The sequence below is a fragment of the Gekko japonicus genome, unplaced genomic scaffold, assembly GCF_001447785.1.
Source record: "Gekko japonicus isolate JY-2015 unplaced genomic scaffold, Gekko_japonicus_V1.1 scaffold689, whole genome shotgun sequence".
NCBI classification, from domain to species: Eukaryota; Metazoa; Chordata; class Lepidosauria; order Squamata; family Gekkonidae; genus Gekko; species Gekko japonicus.
Window position 1 is genome coordinate 607469 of NW_015174862.1, and position 22189 is coordinate 629657.

Sequence of the window (22189 nt, forward strand, 5' to 3'; positions counted from 1 at the left end):
GGGGGGGCAGCCTGGGAGAGCTTTTCCCGTCTGTCCGGCTAGCCGTGTGGGTGGGAGAAGGGGGGGCGGGTGGGAGAAGCAGTGCGAAGCGATATCACCCACATCGCTGGAAGGCTCTGGGGAGTGGAAAGAAAAAGAGTATCCCCAGAGAGGGTGAGCATGTACGTGAATAAAACCTGGTCTTTAAGGTCCCACTGAACTGTTTTGAGTGTCTAGGAGAGGGGATGGAGATCTGCAGTCGCAAAGGACCGTGAACATGTACCTGAAGGAAATGTGCTCTGAAAGGGGGCACTGGAGTGGGTTTTTTTGGGGGGGGGTTGAAATGTGCAGATTCTCCCTCACAGAGGAGGTGTAGTGTGCAGCTGCCTAAAAACTTGGTCTCAAAGGTGCGACTGGAGTGTTCATTTGCTCCCCACGGAGGCCTGTGTAGCCGGCCGGAGGGGGGAGCACCGAAAACGAGTCTTGGTCAGTCGGCTTCGCGCTGCCTCCGCTGCCGCTGGCCTTCAACTGCTCCCCCCATTGGGCTGCTAAGTAGGAGGTGGAGGGGAAAACGGCGCAAACGGGCCTGCGGCGGCTGGTGCAGTGCCACCGTCACCCCCCTTCAACTGCTCCCCCAAAGGGCTGTGAAGCTGGGGGGGAGTGGCGAAAACAGGCCTGCAGCGGCCGGTGCAGCGCCGCTGTCACCGCCCTTCAACTGCTCCCCCAAAGTCTCCACTCACCCTGTCGGCAATAGTCTGTCTTCTGAGAGGACCGGGTGCAGAGACAGGGCTGCAGTGTCCGTGTTCTGGGGTGGGACTTAGGCAATGCAGCCAATGGATAGGGGAAGCTGGGGAAGGTTTAAGCGACAGTTCGTGCGGCCAAACACTGTTGGTGCGCATTGAACGTTGGAGGCGACTACGGCTTTATATATAAGGGACAGATTAATTAATAGGAGAATGATTTTCAGCCATTTTAGATTTCTTCTTCTTCTCTTTCAGGAAAGCAATCTCCAGGTCTGGTCTTCAACATTTGGCTCCTGTTCAAAACCTCAACACTGCCATCTCCAACGGACCAACAAAAGAGCCAAGAATGGCACTGGAATGGAGTGTAGGTGTTTCTCTTTAACCCTGGGTATTCTGTACTGTGATATTCCTAATGTGTTAACAATAGTGCGGCTCTTATCTCTTAAAACTGAGTTTATAGTACCATAGGAAAACATAACAATGTGTGTGGATGGCTGAAGATTGGTATCAGAGTTGCTTGGCAGAAGGATTCTTCTTCATGTAGTTAAATATCCTACAAATTCATGGATCCTATTTGCATGGATCATTTATGCGTAATTAATCCTTATGGATATGACCCAAATGCCCTTTGTTAATTCTAATTCTAAGATAATTATGAAGTCTAAAGTAATTGCTAATTATTTCTCTTGATAGGTTTTTTAAAAAACTTTATTCCTTGCTTTCTTTTTTCTGGTTATTCACCATTGTTTGCTATCTCATTTTTAAACATTATTTAAAAAGGTAAAGGTTCCCTTGCTTGAAAGCCAGTCGAATCCGACTCTAGGGTTGCGGTGCTCATCTCTGTTTCAAAGCCGAAGAGCCAGCGCTGTCCGAAGACGTTTCCGTGGTCATGTGGCCGGCATGACTAAACACCAAGGTGCACGGAACGCTGTTACCTTCCCACCGAAGTGGTCCCTATTTATCTACTTGCAATTTCTTGCTTTCGAACTGCTAGGTTGGCAGGAGCTGGAACTAGAGACAGGAGCTCACCCTGTCTTGCGGCACACCCGGGTCTTGAACCGCTGAACTACTGACTTTCCACAGCCTGCAGTTCAGCGTCTTAACCACTTGAGCCACCGCAGCTTCCTAAACATTATTTACTTACTCCATTTATAGTCTGCTTTTCTTGCTTAGACTCAAGGTGGATTACAATTTTTTTAAATGCAATATAGTAGCATAATGCATATAATAAACTAAGCGATAAGTATTACAAAAATTAGAAATCATCCTATTGCCCCATGCTATACTATGCCACCCACCTAATTAAGGTACAGTTCTATTAGAGAACAGTTTCTTATGGACATATGGAAGTGCCTTGTTATAAGTCCAACCGTTGGCCTCCTGTTCTTCAGTATTGTCTGCTCTAGTTGGCAACAGCTTCTAGGTAAAGAAGAAACTTTTCCAGCATCTGCTACCTAAGATCTTCAATTGGGGGAATATAGGGGTATTGAACTTGGGAACTTAAGTGTGTAAAGCAAGTGCTCTCCCAGCTGAGCCACTGTCCTTCTTGAGTCACAAGACCTGCATCCCTCATTCCTACACTCCCCCTGAGGCTATGTAATACCTTTTATTGCGACCAATCAAACTAACACAACAGATCGTACAAGCTTTTGAGTTCTCCTAAGCTCTTCATCAGGCTGGATGTTAAAAAATAAGACAAGTGTGCATGTGGGGAAAGGGAATCTTTAGGCCATGCTTCTGAAGTCTCTCTGTCTGCATCTTGTGTGACATTCGTCACTGACCTCAATGAGCCCAGGGAATACCAGAGTGCTTTGGGAATACACCAAAATTTTGCTGACACTTGAAAGCTTGCACCAGGCATTTTATTTTGGCTGGTCTTCATGTAAAATATTACATGGCTTCTGTTTGAGGATGTTGCTGTGGACCAATGCGGCTACCTACTTTTTTTTTTTTTTGTATCTTAATTAAAAATCTCTTTTGCAGGAAAGCTGTGCACCAGTACTACATGACTCATTGCCATATTAAACAGAAGTTTTGGTTTTCCTGTGTCTTCATCTCTTTGTGTGTGGACGTCTGGAGTTAATATTGAAAGTGTAATTGAAAGAGTAATTGATATATGGGAGTTCCGTAATGAGACAGTAATATAAGTTGTAGTGCTCTATGTCTTCTGACTTCTGGGGAAAGTAGTTTCATAACTATGGAGTAGCCACCAGTTCCCTTCCAATTTAGACTTGGTGCTTGAAAATTACGGCTGAGAGGGTGCTCTCGGTTGGTTGTAGGGACTGAGTCAGGACATAGGGGAGTGAGGTACACAAGGCTGTTTAAAAACAGCACTTTTGAGATATTCCAGAGTGCCTTAGGATGCTGTGAGGCCAAGTACCCTACCCTTCTTCACGGGTTAACATGACTTTGACAAGCCTTTATTGGCATATATATGTATATACATACAATAGGAGATCAGAGTAAATATAAATCGGAAAATACAAATCCATATAGCGTAAAATTGGAGCTACAGTGCAGAAAAACAGCATAAAAGCAGAAAAACCTAATGGTTACTTATCAGAATGTATAGCCATAGCACTAAGAAGAAATCTTGCTGCTATTTCAGTTATTTCCGTATCTTGATTATTAAGCAAAAACAGAACCTTAAAACCGTCAGAAATCTCTGGGAATTGAGCTAATATAGGGTACAGAAGATCCTGGTGGGGCACCAAATAAAAGGGACATTGAAGGAGAACATGGGGGACAGTTTCAACACAGTCCTTCATACAAGGACAGCACCTGTTGGAGTAGGGGATCCCCTGAAACCTGCCAGAAAGAAGAGCAGAAGGAAGAACATGGTTAACATGAATATCAGAAGGTCTAGGCTGGCTCACAGGTGTTTGTGATTTCAGCGTCCCTGCAGCTACCATCCCTATCTCTTTCAAGGCCAGACTCAACAATGTGGTAACTGGTTAATCATGGGAACCTGTGCTCAGTTGTATAACCCGATGGGTAGGAGGAATTAGGAGCAGTTGCCAACATTCTCAGGAAAGTTCTTGAGAAGATGACTTTTGATTGGACCTGATAGACCACCTGATGCCAGAAACCAAGAAGCTATAATAAGGGCATAGGCTATAGAGAGTCATGCTAGCACCATGCTAGTATGCTTTGATATGTTATGCTTCATCATGATGGACTGCAACATACAGATCACTTTTATGCTGCTGTGTGGATTTTATGCTGCAAGAGATTGGCCATCAGGACTAAGGTACTTGGGCCCTGGTCACACGGGCCGGATAATGCAGGGGGGAGGCGGGGCTTTTTGCACCACCGCAATTAGAGCTACCATAACGTGATCCCATGCATTGGCAGCACGCTATGGTTCCTTCCCTCCGCGCCTGCGCATCAATGAGGGGCCAGAGGGAAAAGCCGCGGCTGGCGCAATCACACCAAGGGACTCTGGAGGCAGCCTGTGGCAAACTGGTTGCTAGTACCTCCAAGCAGGTAGTTTTTAATCCTGCATTTTCGGCAGTACACCATTGGTTTGCCACGGGTGCGCTCCACTTCCCAGATGTTGCAGTTTGATCACACCCGGATTATCCGCCATGCACTCGTCGCTCTCCCGCGGCAAATCCTCCATGTGAACGGGGCCTTGGTGTAATAGAAAAGTTAGCTTCTTTGTTTTCTTGTTGCTAAGCTGTAAAGACTGTGTTGCTTAGTTGATTGTTTTAACAATTTAATAAAACTTTATATATTTCTACAAGGTCTGTTTTACTTGTGTGCTTCCAACCTTTAAGACCCATGGGTCTGGGGAGTTGTTCAGAGGTTCCAAGCAGGGGACCAGGAGCAACAACCCAGGAGGGACCTGGTCTGGGTCTCTGATAGATGTTGTAATGGACTCAGAAATTGCAGTCTCACGGGCTCACGGCCATACACTTTTTTTAGTTTTTCCTCACGAAAAAGGCTGTACACTTCATAAGGGCAACTGAAAATCTGGCTCTCTCGTGGACATATAAGAAAAGAGGTACTAGATTATTTTGCAGTTGAGGTGTGGAAATGGGATGTTTTTATTAATCTACTGTGAAAAGTCATACAGAAACAGCACACACTGGGATGAGGAAAGCCAGGCATGAAAGGGGATAGATTGTCTGTCTATCTATCTATTTATCTATCCATCCTATATAAAAATTGTTTTAAACCATGGTTTAAAATAAAAATGATGGCTTGGATGCAAGATACTTTTCTGTCTGCTTCTTTAAATCAATTGTGCTCCTTTGCAAGTTACACACGTTGAACTACATTAGAGTAACTACTGTACTTTACAATGTAAATGGCTTTATTTGGTAAAAGATTATTTATTTTAATCGGAGGGGGGACTTTAACCCATGTAGTTTTATTGACAAATCTTTTTTCAAGGGGTTCAACACTCTCCCAAGGCCTCCATTAGCTATACTCCTATGAAAACAGAATGGAAATACTTAGTGGTTCCAGTGGTACTAGCAATTCATAGGACCTACCCAGTGGAATCCTAAACAGAGTTAACACCCTTCTGAGTTGTCTAAAGAAAAAGGGCTTAGAAGGGTGGAATGGTGTTTCAGAATGCATTGGCGAGTATACTCATTTTGAAAACTGGCATGGTGGCTTTCTTTTTCCATTCTCCTAACATTTCCTTCTTTAAAAGTACAGAAGTAAGAAGGCATGTTTCATATTTCTTACTGTACACCCTTTATTTCCACTATCTGACATGTGTTGGGATATGTTGGTGATGGTCTTCACATTGCTTTTGTGTACACAATCTTTGAAAGAAAGAAATGTCATCAATCTTGATTTGTTCAGTGTTAAGTTCTCACAACAGCAACAGTGCTGTAGAAACCTGTGTCTGATCCAGTTCTTTGATGAGCAATTTTCATGACTTAGAGAAACATCATTTTATGCTTCGGCATGTTTCGACTGTCAGGGATCTTTAAAAATGATAAAAATGTTGACTGTGTAGGCGATCTGTAAGCGTCCTGCTGTCAGACACCATCTGGCTGGAAAGGAGCAATCTTGTTTGTGGCTTTTTCAGCATAGGAGCCAAAATGTCAGACATGGTCAACGCATTTTCCATCAAGTTACAGTTCTGGATTTCTACTTCTTAATCTTTTGCTTAGCACATCACATTTTCATTTCCCCCCTTTTCTGGTTAAAGCAGCCTTATAGCAGGATGGAAGCTGGAACTGGTTTTTGGTTCCACATTGTGTTGAGATGTGCTTGTTTATCAGCTCCAGGAATATTCCAGGAAATCTCAGGTGTTCCTGGAAAGGGCTTGGATGATACAGTGCTGGCATACCTTTCCCCTCAATTAATAAAGAAGCCCCCTTACAGAGATGTACACACAAAGAGTTGCTGGATGTGCCATCTGCCACCAGATGCAAAAAACCGAAAGCTTCACTACTTTTGTTCATAAGCAGTTCCCATAATGCATCTTATGTCAACGCTATGTAAGGCAAATAAAGCCAACCTAAGCAGTTAGACCGTGCATTCAAAATTTTATAAAGTTATGGTATTTCATGCTTTCTCTTCTGTTTTGTTGTTGTTGTTGGGGTCTGCTAAGATTGGGAGGTTTGCATGAACATGTTTCCCAGTGTTGTTTTAATACAAATGTGAGGGTTGCTGTGAGGATTCATGATGGAAAGAATCCCATTTCCACACTTCTTCCCCCCCCTGTTACTTTTCTTCTTTGCCTCCCACCTGCCAGTGCCTGCAGTCCTTCCCTCGCTTTGCCTCCTCTCCCTCCCTCCCTCCCACCTACCTACCTACCCACCTACCTACCTACCTTCCCTTGCCCTTTTCAGTTCCCTCCCTCCCCCCACCTTCAGCTTCTCCTTTTAACCCTTTTGTTCTTCCCTCTCCACCTTTACTGTTTCTCCCTTCTATCTTTTACTTTGTAAGTTAATGGGTGGTCTGTTCATTAAATTTTCAGGTTACACAATAGGGGAATGAAAGCAGTTCCTTCCCCAGTAAATGGAACACAGCCCCCCACCCCAAACAACAGTTCTGAAATTCTCCTGATCTGATGATTTCAGTCACTGAAATATAGTATTTCTTGTAAATGCTGATGTGGCTCCTTCCATATGGCAGGTCTGAGGCAATCGCCTTCATTGGTGGTGGGAAGTGCTGTCAAGTCACCGCTAACTAGGGTTGCCAAATTGAAAAAGTTTACCGGCGGGGGAGCGTCCTGTAGCTCCGGGAGCCGGCCGGGGATGTGCGTGCGCACGCGCAAAGCACGCACTTCCAGAGCGTCACCCGGAAGTGACGTCACATGCTGGGGCGGGGCCACGCCATTTGAGGGGAAAAAAGAGTTTTCCCCTCAAATGGTGTCACCCCGCCCCCAGCGTGCGACGTCACTTCCGGGTGATGCACACACGGGGGGGGGGTTTCCCCCGGGCCCCGATTCCGCGGGAGCGGGAATCGGGACTCGAAACCGGGGGGAATTCCGCCCCCCGGGGGGATTTGGGAATCCTACCACTAACTTATGGCGACCCCGTCGGGTTTGTTCAGAGGTGGTTTGCCATTGGCTTTTTGTAGTGGCCCTGGAATTCCTTGGTGGTCTCCCATCCAAATACTAACCAGGCCTGACTCTGCTTAACTTTGGAGGTCTGAAAAGATTGGGGTAGCCTGGGCCATCCAGGTCAGGGCAAGGAATCACCTTCATTATTCCCCTGGAAAAGTTAGTTGGGAATTAACTAGTGCTTTTTGAGCCACGTAGAGTATGAGCGTGCATTAAATAAAACAAAAGATGTGAAGCATCATTCAGTTGTGGGAAGTTCGAAAAGGAGCATCGCACGTGGAGCGTGGTTTTAAAATGCGAGTGGAGGGGTTTACACTTTGTGTGATGGCTATTAGCTGCCGAAGAGCGGGATTAAAATGCTACAGAAAAGGAAACAAAGGTGAGATGCTTCCCAGATTGGGCCTCAGGCTTCTGCATGAGCTTTACAAACTGATTGAGACCTGTCATCCTGCCATTTTACACCCGCATATAAGAGAGAAGAAGAAGAGATTGGATTTATACCCCGCCCTTCACTCGGAGTCTCAGGGCGGCTTACAAACTCCTTCCCTCCCTCTCCCCACAACAGATGCCCTGTGAGGGAGGTGGGGCTGAGAGAGCTCTTTTGAGGACTGCTCTTGAGAGAACAGCTCTGAAAGAACTTGTAACTGACCCAAGGTCACACCAGCAGCTGCATGTGGAGGAGTGGGGAATCAAACCCAGTTCTCCCAGATTGGAGTCCACACTCCTAACCACTACACCAAACTGGCTCAACACCAAACTGGCTCAAACTAAGCATTTAAAGACTTATGAGTAGAGAGAACTGGGATCTTTGTTTCTATCAGTGGAGCCTTGAGAGAGTCAGTGGAATGCATGTTTTCTTTCAGGTTTCCTGACTGATAAATTAATTTATACATGTACACCTGGATGGCTCAGGCAAGCCCGATCTCATCAGATTTCAGAAGCAGGGCCAGCCCTGGTTAGTACTTGGATGGGAGTCCAGGGTGGCTATGCAGAGGTAGCCCATGGCAAACCACGTCTGAACATCTTTTGCCTTGAAAACCCTACAGGCTCGGCATCAGTCGGCAGAAGAAGAAGAAGAGAAGAGATTGGATTTATACCCCGCCCTTCACTTGGAGTCTCAGAGCGGCTTACAAACTCTTTTCCCTTCCCCTCCCCACAACAGACACCCTGTGAGGTAGGTGGGGCTGAGAGAACTCTGACACAAACTGCTCTTTCAGGAACAGCTGTGCCAGAGCTTGTGACTGACCCAAGGTCACATCAGCAGGTGCAAGTGGAGGAGTGGGGAATCAAACCCGGCTCTCCCAGATTAGAGTCTGCACACTTAACCACTACACCAAACCTGATGGCACTTCACATACACACCCAGCGTCATCAATGTCAATAGGCATCTTACAGAATTATATTGCTAAAATATATGTATCCCTGCCCTCAAAATAAATTCCAATTCCAAATCAACTTTGGGAAGAATAACAAATGCAAAAGGGGAAGAGACAATGGCTGAGGAGGATGAACACGGGCAAATGCAGTCAAATAATGATTGTGCCATCAAGTCACAACCGACTCATGACAACCCCACGCGGGATTTTCGAGGCGAGAGAGGAGCGGAGGTAGTTTGCCATTGCCTGCCTCTGCATAGCTACCCCAGTCTTCCTCGAGGGTCTCCCATCCAAGTACAAACTGTGGCCGATCCGGCTTCGGTTCCCATCTCTGATGAGCTTTGGATAAGCTGTTACACACACTTAAAGCCTGGTTGAATTCAGGAGTGGAAATTGTGAGAAGTCTGGTCCCCATCAGGCAATGTATGAGACAATAATTATTGTTCCTTCTCAGGAAAATGCAGTGAATGGTGAGCACATCTGGCTGGACACCAATGTTTCTGGGGATCTGTGCTACTTAGGGGAGGAGAGTTGTCAAGTTAAATTCTCGGTGAGTGTTAACGTTTTCCTAATATCCTTATCCACTTGGGAAACCTTACAGGTGGTCATTTATATCCCAGAACGCTTGGAAGTAGCACTCCTCCATTTCTTTCCCCCTTCCATTTGTGGCTACTCCTTTTTGTGGCTGATGCTTTGGGCATTGCCACTGCACAACTTACATTTGTGCCCTTTGCAACTTTCAGTTTCTGGTCTTGCCTAAGGGATGGTGGATGGCTGTACCAGAAGTGGGGGGGTTCAGGTTTTTGTTTGTAGTAGAGATGGAATGAATTTGGGTCATATTTGCTTGCATAAATCAAAAGGGCAGGAATTTGGATCTTCATCAGAGTCCTAGCCAGGGCTATTTCTGGGCAGGAACGCACAGGAACGGAGTTCCGGCTGGCTCCCAAGTTGGCCACACCCAGCAGGAACTCATTAGCATAACAGGCCACACCCAACAGCAGAAACTCATTAGGATTGGCTGCATTAGGGGTGTGTGGCCTAACATGCAAAGGAGTTCCTGCTACAAAAACCCCCCTGGGTTTTGACAACAAACAAGGTAAACAGAATAAGAAGCAAAAGGTGGGTGTGGCTGGATGACCACACTTCTGGTAACATGGGGGTGTGGCCTAATGTGCTAATGAGTGGTGTCGTCAGGGTGTGGCCTAATATGCTAATGAGCTTTGCTGTTGGGTGTGGCCTATTATGCTAATGAGTTCCTGCTGGGCTTTTTCTACAAAAAGAGCCCTGGCTCCTAGTTAAGGATCTTTCTCTATTCATGGATTTTGGAATACAAGGAAAGGGCAAAGTATTGGTGTGGATCCTACAGGCAATGAACAGGATGGGGGTCATGGGATGGATCCCCTTTCCATCCGCAGCCCCCTGCTCCTTCTCCAGAATGGGGGGTGGGCAGGGTTTGGGCACATTGCATGTTGTATCATAGGTGGCTAGAGCAAGAAAGGGGAATCAGCAGAAATCACACCCCCCCATCCACATATGAACACATGTGAAGCTGCCTTATACTGAATCAGACCATTGGTCCTATTAAGGTCAGTATCGTCTCTACTCTGACTGGCAGTGGATCACCAGAGTCTCAAGTCAAGGTCTTCCACAGCAACCTGATCCTTTCAAATGGAGATGCCAGGGATTGAACCTGAGACTTTCTGCATGCCAAGCCAATGTTGTACCACTGAGCTTGTGCAAAAGGAAGGGGGTGATTTCTGGTGATTTCCCTTGGGTTGTGGCCCCTGCTGTGGCCAAGAGTCTTCCAGTCCTCTGGAACAAGTTTGAAGCGAGTGAAGGGAACAGATCTGTTCCAGGAACTCATTCTGTTCCAAGTTTCACTGGCTCCAGCTCATTGTATCTCTCGTTACTCAAAACTATCACTTTAATCCATCACCCAAAGCAAAGGCTCTGCATCTAAATTCAATCTTAAGAATCAGATTTCAAAAAGCTTTGATTTTAAAGGAAGAAGAAGAACAACAAGAAGCAGAGTTTGGATTTATACCCCGCCCTTCACTACCCAAAGGTGTCTCAGAGCGCCTTACAAACTCCTTTCCCTTCCCCTCCCCACAACAGACACCCTCTGAAGTAGGTGGGGCTGAGAGAGCTCTGGCAGAAACGGCTCTTTTTCAAGAACAGCTCTTATCAGAACTATGGCTTGCCCAAGGTCATCCAGCCAGGTGCAAGTGGAGGAGTGGGGAATCAAACCCGGTTCTCCCAGATTAGAGTCTGTGCACTTAACCACTACACCAAACTGGCTCTCAGTTGAAATTCTGTATGAAATCTTGCTTTGACTCTAGTTTTTTTAATTTTATTTTGGTTATTTATTAGCTGTTCCATCCATAAAAATATGTCCAACGTCGTCAACCCCAAAGCCACTGCCCTGGTTTCCCAGGGATACAACTAAATCCCACAGGCCCAACATTTCATCTTACCCGTCCCCATTATGATCTTTGCTTCTCCCTTGAGGAAATCAAACTATTGATTTTGATGCCATTCTCTGTTTTCTTGGGCTGATTTTTTTCTCCATGTTGACTGTATGCAACTTTTAATGTCTATTTTCATTCAGTTGTGTGTGAATGGTATATAATGTATCACTGGCATATGAGAAACAAGTTAAGAATACTGGCAATGAAAATGGGTGAAACAAACAAACAAACAAGGCATACAATGACGGGGCATGGAAACGAAAAGAAGCAAATTGGGTATACTGATACATCCCTACTGGAAATAGTGGTTTAGCTGAATTTTGCCAGTGAGATACAGAAACCCCACTCCCATATGGGATTAAAAGCAAAGAGGCAACTTTTCTTAAGAGAAAAAAAAAAAAACCAAGGCAGCAATCCAAATGGCACTTTTTTGGAGTAAGCTCCATTGAATAACATGGGACTTCTGAGTAGACCTGTTTAGGATTTCTCCCTGAAACCTTATGAAATTGTATTTGTCTGTACTGAGATGTGTATATATATTCTGGCTGTTTTTCATGTTGCAGAAGTCAGCTGTTCGGCGAAAATGTGCTGCTTGTAAGATTGTAGTCCATAATGCCTGCATGGAACAATTAGAAAAGGTAAGATGGCTCCACCTGCTGGAATATTTGTGTTAAAGGACAAATTTAAGTGCGTTATTTTTGTATTGTTTGTGTATTAGACCTATATATGTCTTTTTAACCTCCAAGGACAATGCCTGGTATTTCCAGCACAGTAATCTGCTATCCATCCTGGATGACTCCCCAAAAGCAGTGCAATCTCTTGCTTTGTAGGGATTAATTCTTGAATTCTGTGACAGAAAATAGAACAAAGGCTTTAAGAAGTCAATGCATTTATTATGGCATAATCTTTCTCACAGGCATGAGCGGAGGATTTTCATTTCATGATGTTGGCTTTTGTCTGCAGTGACAAGTTTGTTGGCCTTTGTGGTCCTGGAACATACGTTTGCTATCTTATTTGGTGCTGGTGGGATAATGTGAATTGTTTATACTGCCCCCAAACACTCCTGAGGGTAGTCTGGGGAAATGCAGAGGAAGTTTGAGGCTGGCTGTGGAGAAGTTTGAGGCTGGCTGTGGAGAAGTTTGAGGCTGGCTATGGAGAAGTTTGAGGCTGGCTGTGGAGAAGTTTGAGGCTGGCTGTGGAGAAGTTTGAGGCTGGCTATGTTTTCTCTCCCTTCCTCAGAGTAAGAAGTCCAGGGAGTGGATAGGAAAAGCATGTAGGAAGCCCATCTTGTGCTTAAAGGCCAAGCCCTATGTGACCATGGACATCTGTGACTGGAATTCCAGACAGGTTTTTCCATTCTACAGAGTTGTTATGGGGTCCCACCCCACACTGTTTCCCTTTGGCAATGGCTGCCCCAGGCAGAAAAAAACATGGGCACCTGTATTATTCCTCTTGCAGAGTGAAGCAGTTGTGGGAGGCATTTTGATCAGGGCAATGTTACATAAAGGGGAAACGTTAGTACTCTAGTCCCCGGCACGCTAGCCCTATCCATATCTACTCCCTCCCCTTCAGTTGCTTTTTGGGCCCGATTAATGGGTTGAAACTCATAAAATTAAGTAAATAAGACCCCAATCACATGAAAGGTTTTGGGCCGGGAGAGGGACGGATCGGGGCGCAGCAAATGGGCGCGATCCCACCGCAACATCTGGGAAACGTTGCGCACCCGTCCCCAATCTGGCCCTTCCAGCTGAAAACCTGCATCAAAAATACACCACTTCCAGAGGAGGTCTTACCGGAACGGCCGGGGCAAGCGCGGCCGTGGGATCGCCGGCGTGTCCTTCTGCCGGTGCATCCCCGGCTCCTAGCCAAACTGCGCATGCTCACACATGTGCAGTTCGGCAGCCTCCCGTCGCTTTCTCCCCGGTCTCCCCGGCATCTGATTGTGCCAAGAAGCAATTACGCGGCGGCTCACGGGATCTGTATGATCCTGCTGCCGCGTCTCTATTTTGGTGCGGCTTTCAAAAGCCGCACTTTGCCCGTCTCCCCCCCCCCCCGTGTGGCAGGGACCTAAGATTCCTTTAATAGGGTTATAGCCCTAAAAAGAAGAAGAAAATGGTGCTTGTCCCTATTTATTTAGTCATTTCCATTCATAGAAAGCAGTAAAAGTCACAATAATATAAAACTGCAAAACAAGGTCCCTCCCCTTTTTTTTTGCCATAAAGTCACAGCCGACATATGGCGACCCCATAGGGTTTTCAGGGCAAGAGACCACCAGAGGTGCTTTGCCATTGCCCTCCTCTGCAAAGTGACCCTGGAATTCCTTGGTGGTCTCCCATCCAAATACTGACCAGAGCTGAAGCTGCTTTGCTCCTGAGATCTTACCAGATCCAGCTAGCCTGGGTTATCCAGGTCAGGGCCAGTGTTCCCTCTAAGCTGTGGAGTCTAGTGAGCAAAAACTCTACTTTGTGAGTTACTGGCATTAAAGTTGTGAGCAAGCAATTTGGCTGCTGCATAAATTAGTTTGCTCTGGAGCCCTCCTTCCTGAACTAAGACAAAAATGTGTGAGGAGAGGCTAAAAAAATGCGAGCTAGCTCACAGTAGCTCAGCTTAGAGGGAACACTGGTCAGGGCATATTTTAGACAACTGTAACTAACTCTTCAGTAATTCACTGTGATTCTTCCAAGGCAAACCTTTTGTCATTCCTCTGGATAGCTTTTTATGAGTCTGTAAATATCACACAGTGGTCACCAAAATTAATCTGGTCCTTTTATGATTTGTCCCTTTTAAGCTTCATCACATTTTTGTAGAGCACTGGGTTATAATAAAACATATAGGCTGGTGATTTCCCCCCACCAATAACGATGTTTTCCTCCTACTGAAGGCACGTAGTGGCACGCAGATACGGGAATAAAAGACTCCAGAAGAGCCAGGCTGGGTAGTTTATAAAGGAAAACCCAAGGTCAATCCACAATTTAAATCCCCCCGTAAACTTTATCTTGTGGCATCAGCTAATCCATTGTATGGCTCTATGGCCAGGGCCTAGAATGAATTTTAAACAATATGATTACAATTTAGATAGCTTTCCAATCTTGGCAAGATCTTCAGAAGGGTCAAATGCTTAACAGTAGCAGTTGAGGCAGATTAAAGGCGTTGAATGGGGAAGAATGAGGTTGATCCTTCAGGCTCTATAGGGGTCTAGAATACATATTCTCCCAGTTAGACTGCCATTTTAAAACAGGAAAAGTGAGATTCTAGGCTTCTTAATGTCAGACAGTTAACTTGAACAGGATGATGGTAATTACACATTGGTAGATTGTTAGCCTCTCTCACCTGGCTGGCCCCACCGAGCCTGATCTTGTCTGATCTCAAAAGTTAGTAGGGTTGGCCCTGGTTAGTATGTGGTTGGGAGACTTCCAAAGAAGTCCAGGGTTGCTACACAGAGGCAGGCAATCGCAAGCCATCTCTTGGAATCCCTTGCCTTGAAAACCCTGGGGAGGTCTCCATAAATCAGTTGCAACTTGATTGATTGGTTGGTTGATTTGATTTATATGAGCACTTTCCACCACTGGATAGGTAGCTGTTAGTCTGTCCTAGAAAAACAAAGCAGTATGTACCTACAACATGTTAATGAAATTCACCAGAAGTATGTATACACATTCATCTTCCCGGAACCATGCATGCTTGACAATATCAATGCACACCTGGAGCTACTCAGAGCATAGAGTTGTTAATAGACAAAATGTACTAGGCTCCGATCACACAAGGGAGAAACTGTGGGCGGGAAGCGAGGCTGTTTGCCCCGGGGCGAACTGACACACGTTTGCGCGATCAGACTTCCGCCCGCCCCGCAATTCCGGATACTACTAGGTTTTAGTCAGTGGCTTTTTTCTACACTCCTGCGGCGCGAAAAGATGCCCTGCTGACGACTCTGGGACGCTAGACAGATGTGTCTGTCTAATCGCGCCCCGTTACTCCGTGGGGGAATTGCACCGTTGCCGCCGCTTTTGGTAAGTATGATCGCACCCCTAGTTATGTTACCTGTGTGACATACAAACTAGTGAATTACCCGTAGCTTCCTCATACATAGTGGTATATTATTTTGACTTTCTAACCACTATTTTTTTTAGAATTGTACATGATATCAAGGTTTGAAAGTTTTTCTGGGATGTATGATCTTCAGTGGTAGGCAAGTGATTCTATGGAATTGCTATCATCTGTTCTTGCTTTAGAAGGGGTGACCTGTTTAATTATGGTAATAAAGCAGGGGTGGCCAAACTTGCTTAACGTAACAGCCACACAGAATAAGTCAGATGTTTGAGAGCTGCAAAATATGAACAAATCTTACACACACGTTTTTATTGGGAAATATGCAAATTTGCTTTTTATTAACATTAAATTAGACTGTGTGAAAGAGCCACATGTGGCTCTCAAGCTGCAGTTTGGCCACCCCTGTAATAGAGCTATAGCTATTGCCATTGGGCCTCAGTTTTTACTCCTGTTTGCTTACTTCCCATGTGGCAGATTAACTTCCGGTGTAAGCCAACTTTCCGAGAAGGCAGTTCTAGATCTCCAAGAGAGGTAAGTGGTTTCAGGTAGGTAGCCGTGTTAGTCTGTAATAGCAGAACAAAATTCGAGACCAGTAGCATCTTAGAGACCAACAGAATTTTCCAGAGCATAAGCTCGTGCGAGAAGATCCTTATATAGACATACAGAGTCATCAGAATTCCACCACAGTAGGGTACCCCCCCGAAATCAGGGAATACAGCCTTCTGCAAGCCATGCCTTTGTCTAAGAATGCAGGAGAGGCCAGGAACATCTGGGTGTAAAGTTCTGCACTGATGGGTATTGGGTATGGGTTGAACTGTCAGTGTTTGGTAGCCCCAGTGATCTGGTGCAGATAAATGCTAAGAAATGGAACTGAGGGCTATTCTGAGTTCAGTGGCAACACCAGAATCACCCAGATCCAAATCTCCAACCATATTTTCTTTTTTCCACTTATGAAACTCTTATTTCTTGAATCTGCTTCCAAAACTGTGGCTAAGTTTCTATTCTCTGCAATGAAAATATGGGCCAAGTTAACATCCTGTGTATAATTTCCTCGGCTTCTAACCCTTAAACGGTTAGCTATAGTAAGATGAATGATACATAACTGAGATTTTACATAGGTCATTAATTTTATAATACTTCCAGAGGGTGGCCGTGTTAGTTTACTGTAGAACAGCTAGATTCAAGTCCGGTGGCACCGTAGAGACCAAAGAGATTTTGGGGGTATTAGCTTTTGAGAGTCAAATCTTCCTTTGTCAGATACAAGATAATTTTATACAAGATAATTTTATAATAGTGTTTCCCCCCCCCTGCTTCTGAATGGCCTGTGGGCCATAATAAAAAGTGACCACTGAGTGACTTCAAGACTGTTGCCATTTTTTAACTCCTTCCTTTGCACTGCTTTTCAGTGCTCTCGGGGGCATTCTTCCACAAGCGATGGGGGCTAGGGTGCAAATTCTGCATTTGACATATGCCTGTGTCATTTTGTTGATTAAGTTCCTTGCTTGTGCTGCTTCTCTTCTCCAGAACTTTGTTCGACATCACTGGGTGCACAGGCGGCGGCAGGAGGGGAAGTGTAAGCAGTGTGGAAAGGTAAGGCTGACATCCGCATGGTGAAGCGTTTACCCATTCCAGTTCTCCAGTGGATTCTTCTACTTGCATCATGTTGATGATCTTGCAGTCCTGAGAAACAGTGATGACTGATGGATGCTACTTGTAGCTCCTCTCCAGTTAGCTGCTTTCCCTCCTGCTATCTGCTGTGATGGACACTGGAACATTTTGTTCTTTCGCTGTGAAGCTGTGCTTTATTAAAAGTGGTGACAACTTAAAGCAAAACTCCAGCATGCTGAGATGCACTAGGAAGATTCTACTGGAAAAGGGTGGGCAAAAACTAGAACTCAAGATTGTGGAAGAGGTCTGTGGGGCCACTGGCACCGGACATGAGGGGCACGGTGGTGGGATGGTGGGATTTGTATGCGGAGCCATGAGTCAGAGCTGGTTTCACATAAATCGGACTCCTGGATGCTACATGGAAATGCTCCCCGCTTCATCTGGGAATTTAGTATTCTACCCGATTTGATCCACCTCACTATCTCAATACGCTGGCAGTTCCAAAACTGAGGCAGTCATATATGATCGCACATTGTAATGAGCTGCCAGCAGCCCCGATGAAGGGCTATTTCCTTGAGACACCTCCAGACCAGTGCTTTTGTGACTGTTCTCTGGCAGGGGTTGATTCATTGTCCCATACCTTTTTCTACAGTACAAAGTATGCAACAGCCAGAGAGCGATTTTTTACAAAATGGCTACTGAAGTACTCGGCCATTCCTGGCATTTTAAGATTACTTCTGAGTAGCCTCTGCAAAAGCTGTATTGTGGATGTGGCAAACTTTTGTTTTACTGTGATTTTTAATTTTTAAATTTTGTTTTATAGTATACGGCCTGTGGGTTGTTAAACACAAATAGACTTGACTTGGACTCCTGGAGCACATGCAACAGTTTTTATGGGGTGGTGCCCCAGGAACTCCAGTATAGTGGGAACAATTCTAGACTTTCAGTTGAAGCAAACTGACTGTAGCCGTTCTCCCATCAAGGGGTTCCATTCTAGCCCCACATGGGCTCTCCAGGGAGCTGAAGGGGGAGATAGAGAAGGTGTGTGGCTGTCCCAAAACAACCTGGCAAGCAAGAACCAGCTGGGATGGCTGGGTGGGAATCCTGATGGTCTTCACCAGCTGGCATGCCACTGCTGTCACCAACTGTGCCAGCTGAGAGGCATGTGCTTGCACAGTACTAACTATGAGGTAACTACTGAGGGCCACGTGGCCTCAACTGAGCTACGGCAGGAGGATGGGGGGGGGTCTGAAAAGGGGTAGGGAGAGGTGAGAGTGAAAGAGAGTGATACTTCTTTACACAGTGAGTTAAAATGTGGAATTCACAGCCAGAGGGTGCAGTGATGGCCACAGGCACAGACCACTTTACAACGGGATTAGACAAATTTATGGAGGATAGGTCTATCAGTGGCTATTAGCCATGGTGACTGAGGGGAACCTCCATGTTCAGAGGCAATCAACCTCTCAATCTCAGTGCCGGGAGCCAACATCAGGGGAAGGCCTCAGCCTCTGCCCTGTTGTTGGACTTCCAGAGGAACTGGTTGGCCACTGTGTGAGACAAGATCAGTGGTCTGATCCAGCAGGGCTCTTCATGTGCTCTTAAGACTGGAAGGGACCTTTCAAAAAGAGAAGACAGATTGGCGGTGGGTACAGAAGAAAGGATACACAGAGGGATGGTGGGGGAGGCAGAGACAGATGAAGAGAGAAGAATAAGATGGGAGGAGGTGGTGTGTGGGAAGGAGAAAGAAGTAGAGGAGGAGAAGGAATAGGACCGGGTGACTAGTGTTGCTCAGATGAAAGTAACCATGAATCCAGGCCTATAAATCCCTGTCAAATACAGCCTTGGATCTTGCCAAATATTACCAATGATGGAAGAATTCTCTTAAGCACAGGACCACTTCCTCCCCTTACCCTCCCACTGCATTCCAAAATGCCTCCTGAAATACTGCTTCTGGAAGACTCACGACCCCCCAGGAACAGCATGGGAAGGGGAGGGGATCTGCAAAAATCTCCCAAGGCCCTCTCTCCACTGAAATGTTCAGCACAGTCCAATGCATAAAGAGCATTTCTGAGTGTTCATGTTGTGAGTGGTGGGTGGTCTCAGCATGCCCCTCCCCTCTAGAGGGTTCCACACAGGAAGTGGAGCAAGTCAGATAGGGTTCTGTAGAAGAAGTTGGGATATAGAACTAGAGAAAGAGAAAATTGCATGGTGACCTACACAGACGGATAAGTGGGTTCTAGATCAAATCAAGCTAGGGTTGCCAGATCTCTCCTTAACTGCGTTGGGGGGCTCCCGGCTCCTCATCGGGTAACCATAGAGTTTCCCCTCAAATGCTAGAGTGTCACTGCACGACAGCCCCAGCATGATGGTGTCACCATCACTGATGTTATTGAGTCAGGGACACTGCTGTTTGGGGGTGGGGCTTCCTCTGCTGGCCAGCTGGCCAGTGGCGGATTGAGGGCCCCGAAATCGGGGGATCAGCTGGCCCCATTGGGGGGATGGCAACCCTAAATCAAGCCTGAACTCTCCCCAGAAGCCAAAATGGCCAAACTGAGGCAATTGTACTTTGGTCACATTACGAGAATCCAAGAGTCACTGGAAAAGACAATCATGCTAGGAAAAGTTGGAGGCAGCAGGAAAAGAGGAAGACCCAGCCTCAGATGGATTGACTCAATAAAGGAAGCCATGAGGGCCCTCAGTTATCATTAATTCATAGGGTCCCCATAAATCAGAAGCGACTTGATGGCACTTCACGTACACATACGCACCCCCCCACAGATGACTCTGTAGTGCAAACAGCTTGGACTTCTAATGCAGACTTTGTTTTGCATTCCAAGAAGGCGTGCTTAAGTAGTCTCAGTGTCCAATCAGGCATCAGCTCTCCAGCAGGCAGTAGTTGAGGCTGAGGCACTAGATACCACCGAGGCCAGCCAAGGGTCTCAGTCCTGCTATAGGTGCACCTGTGCCCCTAACCATGGAGCTGTACCCACTCTCCCCACTTCTATGTGCCCAGTTCTGCATTAATTGGAGGGATAGACTCCAACGCTGGTGTTGTGGGATGGAAGTGTACTGCTTGCCCTATCATTCCTCATGACGAGATGATAAAATTACCCGAGTGCTCTCCATCTTAAGATCCAGAAGCTGTAATAAAACTTCCACCCTTGAGAGCAATTGAGCCATACGATCGTCACAAATGTTATTAATGTGGGACTTTGCAAAAACAGCTTAAGCATTCAGTTCACCTTTAATATTCATTTCTCGCCCTAGTTCTCAGATTTAGCAAATTGAAAAATCAATTTGCAAGGAGAGAAGAGAATAAGAGTCCAATTATCTCCAAGCAGCATCTTTTCCTTGCACGTCATCCAATCCTCTCTGCCTATTTTGAATTATTACTCTGAAGCGAGATAATTTTACCATTTCCCCCATTTTTCTTCTTTTTTTAAAAAAACAACCCCAAGCCCTCTTATCTTTAAACATGTACCAATTATATCATTTATGCAATTCTTGAAACTTGGCCCTTCACCGAATTCAACCCCCACAAAGAAAACCCACAAGGTTTTTCGGTCCTAGCTCCTTTTAAAATGTCCCCTACAGGAATATGCTAATGACAAGCTGGGGAGGACTGGCAGAGTCTGTAGGATGATGATGGAGTGTACGCTTTGCATGCATAAAAGTCCTAGTTTGAATAATTATTACTTTCAGTTCAGGCATCTTTAAATGGCCTGGCTAGGAAGGAAAAGCTCCTGCAATTTTGGAAAGCACAATGAATATTACTGGATAAATGTGTGAACCTTACTAGATGAAGACTGTCGTATACATGCTTGCATGTATGTATTTGCTTCTTAATTTCTCAGCCACCTTTCAGACTGAGAGTCAAGGCGGATTATGGTTTTAAGAGACAATGCAAAAGATGGTACAATACATACAACGTACAACAAAGTAAAACTGGATTACACAGATTAAGGGACAATGAAATAGAAACGCTGTAATATGTCACATGAACTGGATTTTACAATTAGAGAACAATGATCTAATAAACTTGATTCGCAATTAGAGAAGCCCAAGCAGTATAATACATCCAGTAAATGACACAGATTAAAGGGGGGGGGGGGGGTCTAAAAAGATCACAGTCAATTAAATGAAATACCTTATTACCTAATGAGAAAGCATCTTTCTTGCAGAACTGTGTTTTATTACATCCCTATTCCCTTTACGAAAATGCCCTCCTGAACAATTTTGTTTTACGCATTCTGCAAAACGTTAGAAGTGTGGGGCTTTCCAGCCTCGCTTTATGCGTTCAAGACGTATTTACTGTTCTGTGGGTCTGTTTGTATTGCAAATGGTATTGTCAAAAAGATTCTTCATGTCACACCAAAGGCCAGTGAATCTTGTTGACAGTGGCTGTATATGTCTGCAGGGCAGTATTTGACTTCCTTCCCATAAACAAACAAACAAATAAAAAAACATGTAGCCGGCAGGCCAAGGTGAGTTGTTGCTGTTAATTCTTGGATCACACCCACCATGCTGATTTTTGTACTACATAGGAGCTACGTGGGCAAATGTGGGAGGAACAGAGAGATACTGATGGCAGGGCTGTAGAAAATGATAGGACAGGGCTGTGCTTTGTCCAGGTGACCAATAATGCAGCTGAGATGTTCTGCTCAAGTTCGCATTGTGGGACTCCATGCAGTAGATACTCTGCAGGTGAGAGCAATGACCAGGGATTGCAATAGATGCCACCAGCAGCAGCTCCATATGCACCCGCTTCTATAGAGACAGGGCAGCTCCAGCGTCAGATAAACCAAGAAGTCTGGAAGACAGCCTTCTAGACCCCTCCAATCTGGTGTAGCACGTCTACTTGGTTTCCATACAACAATGTTCCAGGTCTTAAAGCAGCGGACTCCAAATCCCCTGCTCCAGATCCAAGAAGAAACCTGATGCTGCTGGGGAGAGGCTTGCTGGGTAGATGGAGGCAATCCTGACAGGAATTTGTGAATGGTCACACCAGAGGTACATACCTGCTGCTGGAACACCAACCTGGTTCAGTTATTTCAATGCTTCTTATCCTGTGGAAGCTTTCTCCCATGACATCATGTTTGTCCATCTCTTTGGGGAGCAGCTTTCATTGTGGCTATAAGTATTTCTACATGCTTCTGGTTCTGGTCTTGCTTTCAATGCCCTTGCCATCAAAGCTTTCCCCTCTTCTGTTCGTGCATGTATAGGTTGTGGTTCCTGTGAAGTATGGGAGGTCGAGTACAGCAGAGGAGGCCCTTTGAGAACAACAGTAGAGCCTTAAACATAGTAACAGTCTTCCAAGTAAATGGACTTAGAAGTGGTGTTCGTCTTCTTAGAGGTGCAATAACCAAAGCCTTCCGGACTTCTTCATCTATCTGGGGCTGGGGCTGCCCTGTCTCTATAGAGGGGGGGGCAAATGGA

General features: G+C 45.6%; 1 protein-coding gene across 1 annotated transcript in view; it reads left to right on the forward strand.

Moving 5' to 3' along the window:
* DGKI (diacylglycerol kinase iota) overlaps positions 1 to 22189 on the forward strand; it is a 383828-nt gene that overhangs the window by 177135 nt on the left and 184504 nt on the right. The window contains exons 2-6 of the mRNA XM_015424707.1: positions 978 to 1086; positions 9085 to 9180; positions 11662 to 11736; positions 15620 to 15676; positions 16670 to 16735. Coding sequence (XP_015280193.1) covers positions 978 to 1086; positions 9085 to 9180; positions 11662 to 11736; positions 15620 to 15676; positions 16670 to 16735 — 403 coding nt within the window. The remainder of the gene's footprint in view (positions 1 to 977; positions 1087 to 9084; positions 9181 to 11661; positions 11737 to 15619; positions 15677 to 16669; positions 16736 to 22189) is intronic.